Consider the following 15,448-nt stretch of genomic DNA (forward strand, 5'->3'; position numbering starts at 1 on the left):
GATCAACGTAGTATTTAAAATAAGTTGGGTTAGCGTTTTCTTGTGACCTTTAAGAGCAAACAAAGCGGGGCTCGGGGGGCGAAGCCCCCCGCATGAAAGAAAGATCAACGTAGTATTTAAGATAAGTTGGGTTAGCGTTTTCTTGTGACCTTTAAGAGCAAACAAAGGGGGGCTCGGGGGGCGAAGCTCCCCGCATAAAAGAAAGATCAACGTTGTATTTAAAATAAGTTGGGTAATGGTTTTCCTGTGACCCTTAAGAGCAAATAAAGGGAGGCTCGGCAAAAAAGAAATACTTAAATTTTGTTTGAATTAGTTGAAATGTGACAATATTTTCTAATCGAGTCAAACAAAATCCCACTAGCTGAGAGCTTCAAAACAATGTATGGCGAAAGTATGTCTCTCTAATGTCTTCAAAAAGTCCGCGATGGCACATGTCTATATTGTCTATCTTTTACGGATAACTTACTAGGTATAAACATTTTTATGATAATACCGTAATAAGAAGGTAGCCGCTAGTTATTATTAAGTAGCAATTAGCAATAAGTACACGTTAAGCCACAAATGGCATGTAAAATCCGCCTACTTGAAATAAATTTATGTATAAATGTTAAAAGTATTTCATTATTAATGACTAAAAAGTATAAAATAAATTAATAGTTTAAAAAACACTATAAAACACGCTTTTATAAATGCACGTAAAAGCCAAAAATAAATTATGGATCGTGCAAGTTGTCTCTATTTGTGAGCTGAAGTTTAAAAACTATGTGCTTTTAATTATAATATTTGATTGTAAAAGCGTGGGGCGCTGGAACAGGAAAGACTTTCTTGTAAACAAATACTAATCCGAACTTCCTGGCGAATGAAGTTGCATAAGAACATAACGTTTACATATGCCGCCTAAGGGTTACCAGTTACCAAAGAGAACCAAAGATATCTCGTCCACGAACAAGAACTCTGCATCCTGTCACTGTAGACACTTTCCCCTTTTGTACTTTGATTACCGGAAAAAAGCGGCGTTCTAAGTGTCGGTGACTGTCGACTCTCCTCGCTACTAGCGCATATTTTGTCTGAGTTCGACAAACTGGTACCTACTTTGAACACTGACTTTTAATTGATTTGACTGTTTAATGTAGAACCTACTAGTCATGCTGCAACTCCAGTTAGCGCGTCAATCTGTGTAACCTCCTTCCCGTAACATAGCATAATTTGATTTATCAGCAAGTTATACAAAAAGTCTTTCCTGTTCCAGCGCCCCACGCTTTTACAATCAAATATTATAATTAAAAGCACATAGTTTTTAAACTTCAGCTCACAAATAGAGACAACTTGAACGATCCATAATTTATTTTTGGCTTTTACGTGCATTTATAAAAGCGTGTTTTATAGTGTTTTTTAAACTATTAATTTATTTTTATATCCTATAGTGTGTCCCACTGGCAGATGCCTCCGCCGTTCTCCGCCACTCGTCCCGGCTTTGTGCATGCTCTCGCCAGTCGCCGCAAAATGAGTCGTCTTTTCTCCATCTCATTTTTGGTCGACCTGGACCTCGCTGTTTTAACCCATCACTCCATCCGGCGGGATGCCAGTTGGATGCCAGGCATAATTTATGTTAAATTTAATTTTATACCTATCGCTTTTACTCATATGTGAGCCGAGCACATGCAGCTGCATCTAGTATGGTGCGGCCTTAAAGGCTTGAAACAGACTTTTAGCACAAAGAGTTTCTAGAACTTGGAATGTCTTACAAAGTATAAAGTAGGATTCGCAAGACGGCGTAATTATATTAAAAGACCTGCTAGCGACCTGGCTGAGTTCATCGGATCCACGATTTAATTGTTACCAAGGTAAAGTTAGCGCATTTTCTGAAGGCTTCTTAATTTAAAGGCGCTTTTTCGGATTATTAACCTTCAGCCACTTTTATCGTTGTATAAAAAAATCTCTTTTCTGTACCTAATACATGTTGAACGTCCTCTTGGCCTCGATTCGTGAACGCAATTATACAGTACTCGGTATATTCTGACTGGCAAGAGGCTACGTAGTATCGGGACAGGTAGCGATCTCTCGTTTCGGAGGCCAAGATTCACTTTGGATCACTGAGCCAAAATAGTTTTCCCCTCACTAGCTCGGAAACACGTGTTTTGTCCTTTAATACCAGCGGGTAAAATAGTATTTTATACAATCGTGATATAATACAAAGCTTTTCAGTCGAGTACCATGTTTAGGCCACGAAGCTTGCTGAGTGGCCTAATAGTACGGTACGAGCTTAATTATATCACTATTGTATACAATACTTTTTCTGCGAGTCATCATCTTCATCATCAATGGTCGGAAATATCATCATTTATGCAAGTTAAAATTAATGTTAATAGAGTCGTTCACCGTTGTATCAACATCGAATTACCTAGCAACCAATTGTTTGTAATAACCGTCTCTGATTGGCCGATAACGCGACAGATAAAAAAATGTGTTTCAGATGCAGGAAAATTTGCCAGGTATCGCAAATTAGTATACACTCGAGTACAAATGTATTTTACTTCTCGTGTGTTAAAAAACTCGCAAGTTCAGGATTCTATTCTCGAACCACTCGCTTCGCTCGTGGTTCAACTATAGAATCCTTTCACTTGCTCGTTTTTTCAATGCCACACTCGGCGTTAAAATACAACTTTGCCCCCTTGTATAACAAATAACTATAGTTATGGCAAAGTGAGAGAGATTACCGTTTCGTTGGTTACAGCGCAAACTATTAGCATCTTAGTCAGGCCCCTTGATATCAGCGTACGTTTGAGCTGCTGTATGACTTGCACGAAGACATTATTAGAACTAAATGGAAATTAACTTCAGCAGTAATACTTACAAGTTTCTAACTTCAAGTTGATGCGTGGATTATTAGTTTTAGTGGCATCCAGAGCGTCTAATCGCTGTCCTAACATAAGTATCAGTCTTACTAGGTACTTACAGATGCAGTGCATGATAGTTTCCCGTCGTATTAATTTGGAAACGCTTATATTTGTCATGTTAGTTAGTTTTTGCCACTCAAAAGGGTAGGTAGGAAACATAACTTCACTACATAATTCTGTGTAATTATAATTAATTGAGACAATTTGATTATGATTATTAACAATAATGATAATTGGCGTAGGGATGTGACGACCCCATCGCCCATTGGTTTAACCAGTGCAATCAGTCAACGCAGGGCAGCTTGTGGCGAGCTGTTGGGGAACAGCGACCCCACGTACCCGAGTGCTCCTGGGGAGTTCTGTTACCCGTAAGGCGGGTGTAGCGATGAAAAAAGCCGGAAAATTCCCGGTTTTTTTCCATTTCACTTGTTTTTTTCAGAAATTTATAGAAAGAAACCGCGAAACTTTCGGCTCGTATTTTTCGGAAAAAAACGATTTAAACCGAAAAAAACGAATTGAAAAAAACCGAATGCAGTTTTCAATTTAAAAATTTCAGTTAAAAAGTATTTACTTGACTTTTTAAAGGTTTTGAAACCCTTACACATTGCTTTTTACTACTGACGGGTATTTGATGGCTGAATTCGCCGAGTATGCAGAGAGCAAAAGAAGGCTTTTGGGCAAATGAAGTTATTTGGCGGCCTGTCATGAACATAACCCCACTGAGTTGGTGCAAAAGGGTTATGTTCTACCAAACTACTGTCAAATATTGCGGTTAGATTGCTCAGTATTCCTCCATCGTCCGCCGCAGCTGAGAGAAATTGGTCATTGTTTGGACGGACACCAGAGACAGAAATCGGCTATTGCCAAAGCGTCTTAATCTAGACAAGCGGTAGCGTGTTAAGCCAAGTTCAAGTAACAGAACTGGCGAGCAGCACCGTGTGTTATATTACACGAACCATTTGGAGCCACTTTTGACCCCCTCATAACTCAAAAACTATTTTACATAAACGTGTCAAATTTGGCTCATATATTGAGACATGCGAGATAGACATATTAATTAATAAGCGTTCTCTAGTGGTTGTTCACTTCGACGAAAAAGTCGTCGAAGTGAACAACCAAGGCATTTATCATATTATTGAACTTGGCTCTCATTTCACATTTACGTTTTTGATGGGATAAATTAATCTTTATTCGGGCGAATTTGCACCTACAAACGGACTACACCGACCACATGGAAGAAGAAATAACTGAAGTATATGATGAGAGTGACAGTGATTTGAGTGACTAAATAAATACTTATTTTAATAATGTGCTCGTTTTTTTCCTAAAAAACCCGAAAAAAACCGAAAAAAACGAAAATTTCATAAACTCCTGAAAAAAACATTTGTTTTTTTCCGGTTTTTTCAACGCTAGGCGGGTGGGTGGGACAGTACTCTCTACCTCTGGCTTGCCTTGGCTGGCCGTCCAGAGTGGAGTCGTGAGGGCTACATGCCCCAGGGGTGGAAGTGAAAATTTGCATAAGACGCGAGTTGGTACAGTGGCTTGACATCCACTGGGCAGAAAGCGGTGTACACCTCTCAACACCCTTGAGTTCCCACACCGGTGTTGCCCTTGAGCCATCTTGAATGTCGCTTTTTGTGGGGGCCCATCTTGTGGGGACGAGTCACCGTCTGCCGGAAATAAAATTGGATACCATTTTATTAGGCAGGCGTCCGGTTTTTTATCCATAGCCCAGTATTTAGTCCATCACTTTCATCAAAATAGCCCAGTTCATTTTAGATTCCATTAACTCTCAAATAGTCCTTACACCCTGGCGGGTGCTGCCTCTGCGTGTGTCCCATGATACGGGCAAGGGCAGCATCCGCTCGGTGTACCCCTTACATTTCATTAAAGTGTCAAAAGGGCCTCTACGCGTTGGCTTCGGCCCCGCGCACGCCTCCCAAAGGTCCGGAACACTATTGTTCCGTGATGGGAAAGACATACAAATGATAATTAAATAAAATAGATTGAACAGAGACAAGTACTTTTATTTCTTCCAATTTTTTAGCACGAGAGTTTCGAAGATTGCAAACAGTACGAGTAGGTACGTTACATGCTATAACTACCAGTGTAACAGCAAAACAAAGAAAAGTAACGATTATCAGCAATTGTATATAGACCGTCTTTGTTTACCCAATGCAAGATCACGTATTTTGGACAGAAGAAAAACACAACACGTCGTATTTGGACAACACAATATATTTAACGCTTTAAAATCGAACAATTCGCTATTTATTTACCTAGTTTCTTCCTCAAAGATTCAGGCATGGGCCCAGGCGCGGGGCGGGGCATGGCGTTGTACACTTTGTAAGCGTCGTAGATGAACCACTGCAGCCCGGTCAGCGTACCTATCATTATGATACGTGCCGTCAGGCCCCGCCAGATACCGAATAATCCAACTTCTGACAGTATCCCGCCTATACTCGAGCTCGGGTCCTTGTTCATCTTCGACACCAGGGTGTCAGCCGGGTGGGACACTATTGCGCACAGCACTCCGGCGATGTAACCTGCGGCGAACGTCACGAGAAGTTGCTCGCCCTTTGTGCACTCCTCCCTCGGTTTCGGCATCACACTCGCGTACAGATATTCCACTGTCTTCTCGAACGATGAGAATTTCATCATTGTATACGGCACTTGCCGGCCCCACAGCGGCACGAGCCCTTTATAAAACACTCCGAAGCCTTCGGTCGACAGCATATGCGGCATAGCTTTCAGCATAGATGAAGTGTAACCGGGCGTGGTCTGCATGCGGACTTTAGTCGCTTCGAATGGGCAGAGCGCGATATCGGCTATCATTTCGGCGGTCGCAGACGCGGCTAGATATATCCCCGTCCGGTACAAGTAAGCGTTTTCCTCCCCCACGAGTTCACTGTATTTGTATTTGAAGAATTCATATCCGCCGAACTTAAACGCTCCCTGGGCGCCGTATCCCAATAGAGTGGGTGCCCAACCTTTGACGAGATTCCTAACGCCGCCCTCACTGAAAGAAACGCCAAAACCCTTGAAGATGGATTTGTACTTGCCGGGATCTACCTAAAAACAAAGAACGAAAATGATTGGCAGCTTCAGAATGAAGGCTTCCTAAGACTAATTAATAAACTCACCAGTTTCGTATAAACAATCATACTTATTGTTTAGGTTAAGTTTTGTATACCTGCAGCCTGCATTTGACCAGATCCAGAGGCGTGACGAACAAGTGCGTGGATCCGCAGCACACGGCACCGCCGCCAGCGCACAGCGCAAAATATTTGTTGCTGTTGATCTCACATGAGTACTCCTCCTTCTTTGGAGGAGCCATCTTGGAAAAACTGTTACTGTAAAACTATTCCATTTAATTATTTAATGCTCATTTATTTTGGTCCGGAATTTGTGTTGTTGCTCGTGACTTTTGAATGACAGGTTTATTTTTCTTGATTTGTGGACATTTATTGACGTTTGACGTTATGAGCAATAAAAACTCTTAGGTTTCATTTTATTTCAAGATTTAAAAACCATAATCGTACAGAACCGAAAAGAGTAGACATTAAAAAGTGGCAACTTTGTAGTATTTGTAGTGTAATCCCTTTCAAATCAATATGTGTGACTGTGTGAGAAAACGAGACGACACTATAATATTGCCACTTTTTAATTTCTACTCTTTTTGGTCAGACTGTAACAGAAACCTGCAGAATTGCAGACACTGCAGGGCCATACTAATAATAAACATAGCTTAAGTCATACTGGCTCCCCGTCGGTTATAATGGGCCCTTACAAGCTACCATGCCCAACGCCGGACTGGGTTTAGTGGGTAGGGCCAAGTTTGCCCCTCTCGCTGGGGGAGGGGACAGAAACGGAGAGTCCCACACATCGTGCGTAACTGCATTCCCACTCCGTCAAAAAAAAGGCAACCATGCCCGTTCGGTTTAGAGGTCTTCCATAGTACTTATACCCAAATACCCATGGTTAATAAATATAGCCCATGGTCGACAAAAATCAAGGACGATAAAAATCGAGCTTACACTCTAAGAACAAGATAATTATTCTAGAAATTATAAAGTGGCCCATTTTCTTAGATATTCATTTGAAAGGGACGACTCTTTAGTGATATGTTAGTATGTGTCTCTAGTGTTTATACACCGTGTTTCCGGTATCACTCAAAACCTCAGACACCCCAACTGATTTTTATTTTTTTAAACGTATCTAGAATATTCATTTTTTAATTTGATGATTATTATTTTTTTAAAATGAATATTTAGTTTTCTGTGCAGCTCTACTCGACTTTTAACTCTACACTCAATAAAATAATTGCTAGCTACCATCGTAAACCTTAAAACTGATTAATTGTGTACGTTACTGCAACGACATAAGGTTTACCAATAGACAGCTATGTCACTGTAAAGCACGTTAAACTGTGTCACAGGTAACTTCAAATTGGACAGGTGACGCAGTAAGCAAATTTAAACCTAACATTCAAAATGACAAGGTTGTAATTAGGTAAGAGTTCAATTTGTTATGACTTATGATAAACTTTAAAATTAAAGTGACGCACAACGTCAAACTCGTAGAGGAAAAAATAATCGTCCAAGTAACCAGCCAGTATTAATACCCCTAAATACTGAAAAAGGTATACAACCTCTAGCAATATGATATGCACAATGTATTACGAATTTGTTGAATGGGCACGTAAACAATAACTAATAATACAAATTAAAACAAAAAATATTACCCCCATTAAGATATAGCTCAATCGATTCTACTCTCGATTCTGAACAAACGGTTTTCAGGTTTTTAGTGTTAAGTGAAACACGGTGTATGTGATTTCTTGTCAGCTTATAACCGCCATTCTATCGGTTTTCGGGCAAACAAAAACAAGTAGCACCACGAGAGCGCTCATATCGAATCGCAGCTGATTCTGTAATGGCGTATAGGTGATCCATAACCTGCGTCGCCTTATGATTTGTGAAAAGCCGCTAAGGCGAAGGATTACTTGGCTTACAAAACGGGGGAAGGCATAAAAATAGATCGCCAATTAGGAACATTTTCAGGGTCTAAAAAAATCAAACGAAAAATAAGGATATAATCCGATTTAGAACATTCAAAGGGTTTTGGAATAATAATGAAGAAATGGAGAATCACAGGGAGATGCCTTTGCCCAGGTAGGTAAGTACCTAGTGGGACACATAAACAGGCTATTAAAAAATCAATGTCAAATAAAACGCTAACATTAAAATAAAAAATATTTATTCCCATTCGCTCTGACAAAGCTTAACATTCACGCTTACTGGTAGTTAATACTACTTAGGACTAAGAATTATATTATGTATTTTTATTCATTTGTATACACATATTTACAAAATAGTTTATTGCATTTTTGTACTTTTAAAACTAGTATAAAAGGCCAACGATTTCTTAACAGAACCAGTCTACAAATCCTAAAATATAAATGGCTCAAAAAGTAAAAATCAAGCTTACAGTTGGAAATGTTAAATAAATAATTTTCTTAAATCTAAATAAAATAATTACTTAGAGTTTTATTACACACTTTTCAGATCACTGGGGATATAGTGATGGGAAACAAACATAAATAATAATATCGATATTCGTTAATTATTACGAGTTGTTCATAGATTTAGTAATGTAGTGAATAGAATCAAACATTACGTCGAGTGAGACATATAGGATTGTTCGTTTAAGTTTTAACTAAGCAGTCAATCTCACATTAATACTGGCGAGACGGCCGGGCTATCGTAAAAAGTGCTTGGCTCGGCGCCGGCGAGTGGATTAACTTCTGCGTTCGCTCGCGCCGGTGCCAAGCGTCGTTACGCGACTATTGCAACTTGCCGAAATGCTAATCCGATACCTGCCACACGGATCTGTGTCACTGGATTTCAATACATCACACGTGCATGGCAAAGCTTATAAAATGAGGATATCCTAAGCACGAGCAAATATTTGGTAAACAGGAAGTCGATTTAGGTTTAATACGTACGATTTTTATACATAATTATTATGTTACTAAAGTATAGGTAGGGTGATATCCAATCTGTAAATACTTTAATATTTAAAAAAAATACATTTATATCTTCTGAACAACGGAAGTAAGATGATGAAAAGAAAAACATACAAAATAAAAGTATAAAAACAAAACGTTCAAAATATTCTATAACAAAATTGGTAACATCAAAACTGGCAAAATTATTGATAACATCCACCTTAATATATTATTAATCATTATTATCATTTATTATGACATGGTACCGACTTTATTTACTATTTATGTACTCATTTTCCTCATACACACAACGGTTAATTCACATAAATCTAAATTGGAGTGGCAGTGCATTTAGATCATGACTTTGTTTTGGAGAATATTACGAAAAGTATTAATGATATTAGTCCTCACTAATCTCGGAAGCACGAACTCGTGACGAATTCAGCGTGTTGCGTAGGTATACTATGCGGTGAAGCGGTCAGCGCTTCGGCGGTGAGATCTTGACGGACACGTAGAGGCGCAGCGGCGCGGGCACCGACGCGTCCACGCTCCTTCGTCTTCGTCCGGTGCTCGGCGGCGTCACGAATCTGAAACACGTTCCTCCATAAATGTTCAGTCGTCAAGCTTCGCAAGCGACTACACGAAGTCCGTCCGGGCCTCCGTACGTAATAGGTAGATAAGCTTTGAGTCAACTCGCCCGCCGTCTCCGACCGGCACCTGCTGCCACAGCAGTGGCGGCCCTATGTTTGACTGTGAGAGATTACTGACCTGGCTTCAAGCTCCAGTTGTTGCTGAAGTATCGCGTCAGGCTTCAAGTGCCTTCTCAGCCTCAGCGCCCAGCCGCCATCCCGTCGCGACAGCACAAAGTTCCTGTCCGGGTCTCCGTAGGCGAGCCTGTAGTGCGCCCTGCCGCCGCCAGCGGCCGGCAGCAGCCGCAGCAGTGGCGCTCGGCCCCACGTTTGGCGAGGAGTTGCGGAGACAACAATCAGCTCTGCTTCTGGCTCGAGCAATGAACGACGACCTGTGTTCAATAATGCGCTTGTAAATATATCACTACACAGATAGGATTCACTTTCTCAATACAATAGGCTAGTTTCCTATACTTAAAATAAAATATTTTATGCCGTGTACGAAATAAAGCACCACATAATTAGAAGAAAAACATGGACATAAACATAACTTCTATTTAATAAGTCAAAGAGAAAGATATAAAGTAAATGAATTGACCATGACATCACTCCTCAGTATTTTATAGTAATTCCATATTAGCAAATCGTTTTCACAGTTCTTAAAGATAAGCTGATTTGACTAGTAGGAAACTAGCCTATTATATATTTTCGAACACGCATTCACAGCAATGAACTTCGCTAAATACTTTACTTTGCGTGCTATAGATAAGTAACTATATTCTACCATTAAACATAGTAATTACGAATATCAAACACGATTCGTACGTATAAATCTTTTGACGTTTAGATCCTTATTGATCAGTCACAAAAGCACAGACAGTTTAAATCCTATTCTAGTTTAAAGGCTATTTTATCCTGGAATGAATTCCTAGAGGGATCCTTAATTGAGGTGAAATTCGAGGGCTTTTACGCGTACAATACGTGAAGAGAAACTAGTTGAAGCAATAACCATTCTAACAGACGCGTGCCAAACTTTTTGTAAATACCCACTGACTGATACTGCGCTAAAGTTCTTCCAATTTACATTCGCTTCGTCCCAGTTCGAGTTGAGTCCCCGCGGCCGGACGTTTCCCAGGCGACACTAACGACAGCGACCGACAAATATAATGGAACTAACTTTATCCACTGTCGCTTTTGCAACTTACGTGTTCGCTTCAAACGTACCATTACTATCAGATATATATAATAAGACTAATTGGTAAAGTAATATAATCTCGCGTAGCTATTGTGATCAAAATGTATAAGTACTTATAAGCAACTATGTTGGTTGCTTATTATTCTATTTTATACCACCGAATATGATGCGTTAAGAGATAAAGCAAAGTGAAAATATTATGTAAACCCCTCAGAATTGAGTAGTATAATAAAACTCCGTGCACCCAGCCAAGAGTAACACAACATTGAAGAAGCGACGGTCTCAGCTTTTTATTTATTCACATCACTCGCGCTTGAAGACTTCAATCAGAGATAGATATCGCACACATGCTCAGAGTAGGTACATTATGCGGAGGTAGAAAAATTGCAAGTCGTTTACCATTATAGTCGTATACTTGACTTCAAATACAATTATAAGCAAGTATTTAGATAATATATATAGGATAGGTTTTACACGCTGTGGGCTGAAACGCTTTGCCTTATCATAGCATAATATTAATAACCATAACAACCATCAGGCACGAGGGACAAAAGAGATTGAGAGAGTGGTTTTTAGCATAAAACCTAGCAGTTAATCAACCTAACCTAACTACAGCTTCAGAATCACTGGAATTAGTACGAATAGGTATTCATACGACTTTGACAGCCTCGCCGGTATGATTGTTATTTTAAACGTCAAACTTTGATGGAATTATGACGTTTACTTAACCCCTGCAGAGGCTCCATATCGTTGCCAAGGTATCTTGACCCGACTGTAAACATGAAAGGTGGACTTACGTCTCGAGCGACGTCTTCGCCGCCGCATGACCGTCGTGCCGTTGGCGTACACGATGCCTTCATCGGGTGCTCTTCTTCTGCGACCATTCATCTGTACAAAAAAAAATGTGCCTGTACAATAAAAATATAAATGATGATGTAAAATATTTGTTTTTTTTTTATATATGTACCACGTCGGTGGCAAACACTTACGGTCCGCCTGATGGAAAGCGGTCACCGTAACCTATGGACGACCGCAACTCAAGAGGTGTCACATGCGCGTTGCCGACCCATTAGAAACTTGTATACTCCTTTTTTGAAGAACTACATACTGTAGTTCAGTCAGATTTTTCAGTTTTAATGCAATAATTTATGGCGGACTGTACGTTCTATCACAGACAACTAATACCTACTCATTGAAACATTACTAAACACTCCAAACGCAATTAGGTTGCGTTATTGTATCTCAGAGGTCCCATCTCCTGTGTTCGTCCTCTGATCAGCTACATGTAATAATTTAAAAGTTTCATCTCAATCGGAAAAAGGGTCTTTAAAAAACACGACAAGCACAAAACACGCCGTCATTTTCGGAAACGGTTAATCTCAGTATCAGTTTTTTTTTTTAGCCACGCATAATTATTCTTATAAAATTTTCATAGAAGTGCCTACGCTATAGACACAAAACAAAATGTAAGATGACTTTCTTAATTTCTTTATTACTTCAAAGCTTTCAAAAGTTAAGTCTATTGAAGATCCTAAAAAGCTTATTTTAATATTATAAATATTACGCTCCATAAATAGAGAATATTAAGTTACCGACCATCTCTTATCGGGCATAAACAGAAAGCCGTCACAAAGTTTAGACAACTCACGGGAGACCTATTACGAAACGAACATTTAATATCTTTTTTTTCGCAAGGATTTTTTTGCTGCGTTTGTGTTTACCTTTTTCTTTTTTGATACGTTAGACGCGTGCTTATTTAAGCCATAGCTGCTTAAAAAAGCATGTTCTGAATCAGGAAATATTTTGTACACGACTCATGAAATGAACTCTACATTTATTTCGGTAGTCTTTATACATTGCATTTTAAACCGAAATAAATGTCATTTACAAAGAAAAAACGACCAAGTTGGCCGCGATTGGAAACAGCGTCTACCGTTTACCAGACAGATATAATCAGGTCACAGTGGCAAGGGTAAATAATTCAAAGAATATGACTTTCTCGAAATTTTTTATTGGTTAGAAATATTTTCTATTAAAATAATTGTTTTTTTTTTTCAGAGTACGTACAGCTTTTCTAAAAAGTATTCTACAAAATATTATGACCTCTATCAAGTTGAAGAGAACTAACAAGTTTCGACGAATTACCTAGATAACAGAGTCAGAAAAAGTATGTACAAATAATAACATGTAGCACAGATATATTTATTTATTTATTTAAACTTTATTGCACAACCAAAGAAACATGTACGAATGGCGGACTTAATGCCAAAAGGCATTCTCTACTAGTCAACCATTGGGTTAAACAAAGACATATATGTTGGTGCAGGAGAAATAAAAGCTACCAGAGACAAAATATAATCGTGACATCAAACATAAATTTACAAAACTAAGGTTGAATACTAATACTTATATATATTTATATAAAGATAGACTAATATATATAATTATATATACCGGGTGCCCGGTAATTAATGGACAACCTTTTAACCACCAAGAGGGCACCTTATACTGGTCCAGAAAATTGACTTTAAGGTTTAGTAAAAGTCGCCTGGATTTCGCGATTTTCACACTTTTTAAAATTTTAGGTAGTATTAAAATTTTAAAGTGTGAAAATCTCGAAAACCAGGCGACTTTTACTAAACCTTAAAGTCGATTTTCTGGACCAGTATAAGGTGCCCACTTGGTGGTTAAAAGGTTGTCCATTAATATCCACTAAAATTTTAAATTCCCGAATACTTTGTACATAGCCACGTCGTCAAATTTTAATTGATCCTATTTTGTTACCAACATTTAGTAATATAAGTAGACTTTCGTGAGATATATACAGGATAATTGTTATATTTAATTAAGAAAATATAGAGACTAGAGAACCTTAATGGCGAAATAAAACTTACTAAAATCTCAATTCATGAAAAAAATCTTGGTAACAAAATAGGAATAATAAAAACAAATTTAACTTTTTCCTTAATTTTTGTACAACCTTTTCGAGAATTGCTGAAATACGAAAACATTTCGCGCTACATCTGAAATTGTAATCATATATCTTGTCTCTCTTTTCCGAATACATCTTCGAGTACATAGTTAACATAAGACAGAGCCAAAGCTGATACGACCGCTTCGACGGATAATAAAACAGGGGGAGTAGTTCCAATCGCTCGGAGCGAGTTTCAACCTTGGCAGAAACAGCATTATTACATTACATTACAGGCTCTAGGGAACAATAAAAACTTCTCGGTTGAAACGGAAATCTATGGGTACCACTTTCCTGTCAATCAGTATTATGATAAGGATACAAATACAGTCGTCTTTGGCATCACGTTAGAACGATTCAGCTGCAAATAACGAACATTCTAAAAATACTAATATTCTACACTCTAGGGAACTTCACGCTGAAGAAAAATCTCAAAAGGCTCCCTACACATAGATATCTCCTAACCCCACCATGAGCCTGTAGGCTTATAGTTCCTGTACCTACGCTTTAAGGTGTTAAGCCTTTGTATAAATCAAAGAGGATTGAGTATTGATTGATAATTTAGCCTATATAGGCCACCGTACCTTTTTCTCTTTGGATTTGAGGTACGTTTTTTTCTTAGACTTTATCCGTCTATACGGAGTTACATATGTTTTTGATAATATTCAAAAGTAGGTATTTACTTTGTGCCATTAAACGTCGTTTTACAATTTCCCGCAACCGGCACTCGCGTTAGCAGTCAGAATAGGTGAAGTCGGATTGAACGCTGTAAAATAACTTAGGCTCAATAATTATGCGTATCGGAGTGTCTAAGCCGGCTGAGCCAGATATACGAGGCTTACGGCACAGATTTATACCTTCGCGATCAGACGAGGAATCTTCCGCCTATTCAGTCTTGTTATCATTTCTCTTAGGTATTTAATTAACTTTGAGAGCTTTCGTTTTCATCTAAATATATTAACAAAATTGCGGGCAATATTATTATGATTAATTAGATCTAAAAGGGCCTGGCCGGACTGCCATGGTAAAATCGCCCCTGGCTAAATATGAAATATTGATATGCAGGATTATTCGTATTGTTACTACATGTACTACTACTGAATATTATGCCTCAAACTATTTCCGTTTATGAAAAAAATTAAAAAAAAGAAATTTTGTTTTTTATTTTTTTCTTTAAAACCGTGTATCCGATTGACTTGTTCTTTGGATATTTTATAGATATATTAGGGATACATCAATTAAAAAAAATGAACTTCCAGACTTTTTGTTAAGCACATTTTTTTTTTAATTTATGTTTTAAATAAAAAAAATTTACCACATACGAGTTAGCGACACCTACTATATTTTCATATAATAATCGCGATTTTATACTCTATTACATATATTTTCATCAAAAATATTAGTTTGGATCAACAATGTCAAAATAAGTTATTTATGTATTATTACCCTTTAGTAGGTACTTAGTACGTTGCTCCTGGAAAGTGATGTATGAAAATTTTGGCATAATTCATGGAAGATTTTTTTTTAATTGGGATATGTACATTATAGGCCGAAGTTATTTTTCATCAACCCTCCCTACCCCTCCCCCTCTGCGTCACCCCTTTACCCTCCCTTAAAGAGCCCAAAATGCGGTTTTTCTAAATTATTGACAAAACCGTTGAAGATACAGAAAAAACGTGTAGCAACGAAATAATCCTTAATAAATTTACTACAAATCTCTCATTAACACTTTAGTGCCAGCTCTTA

The 15,448-nt window shown here is 38.3% G+C and overlaps 2 protein-coding genes across 3 annotated transcripts in view; both read right to left on the reverse strand.

Annotated features, from left to right (window-relative positions):
* Positions 1-4,947: 4,947 nt before the first annotated feature.
* Positions 4,948-6,309, reverse strand: LOC125233990 (phosphate carrier protein, mitochondrial-like). 2 transcript variants are annotated; one of them, XM_048140169.1, is made up of 2 exons: positions 6,091-6,309; positions 4,948-5,969 (listed from the first exon to the last, which is right to left on the reverse strand). In XM_048140169.1, exons 1-2 carry the CDS (start codon positions 6,232-6,234, stop codon positions 5,169-5,171), a joined length of 945 nt encoding a protein of 314 aa, XP_047996126.1. In that variant the 5' UTR covers positions 6,235-6,309; the 3' UTR covers positions 4,948-5,168. The 2 variants fall into 2 exon arrangements, with proteins under 2 accessions (XP_047996126.1, XP_047996127.1); XM_048140170.1 differs by having other exon boundaries at positions 4,948-5,965; positions 6,091-6,187.
* Positions 6,310-8,139: 1,830 nt separating this feature from the next.
* The window catches only part of LOC125233988 (fibrillin-2-like), a 135,821-nt gene continuing 128,512 nt past the window's right edge, over positions 8,140-15,448 (reverse strand). The window contains exons 58-60 of the mRNA XM_048140168.1: positions 11,529-11,619; positions 9,676-9,928; positions 8,140-9,494 (exon numbers count right to left, since the gene is read on the reverse strand). Coding sequence (XP_047996125.1) covers positions 9,386-9,494; positions 9,676-9,928; positions 11,529-11,619 — 453 coding nt within the window. The 3' untranslated portion in view covers positions 8,140-9,385. The remainder of the gene's footprint in view (positions 9,495-9,675; positions 9,929-11,528; positions 11,620-15,448) is intronic.

This window comes from Leguminivora glycinivorella, chromosome 15, assembly GCF_023078275.1.
Source record: "Leguminivora glycinivorella isolate SPB_JAAS2020 chromosome 15, LegGlyc_1.1, whole genome shotgun sequence".
In the NCBI taxonomy this organism is placed as follows: Eukaryota; Metazoa; Arthropoda; class Insecta; order Lepidoptera; family Tortricidae; genus Leguminivora; species Leguminivora glycinivorella.

What these genes read in the sequence shown, in the direction of transcription:
- LOC125233990 (XM_048140169.1), bottom strand. Translation starts at nt 6,234, where the DNA reads ATGGCTCCTCCAAAGAAGGAGGAGTACTCATGTGAGATCAACAGCAAC. An exon ending in TGGTCAAATGCAGGCTGCAG is followed by an intron (nt 5,970 to 6,090) that starts GTATACAAAACT and finishes CTTTGTTTTTAG; the next exon opens with GTAGATCCCGGCAAGTACAA.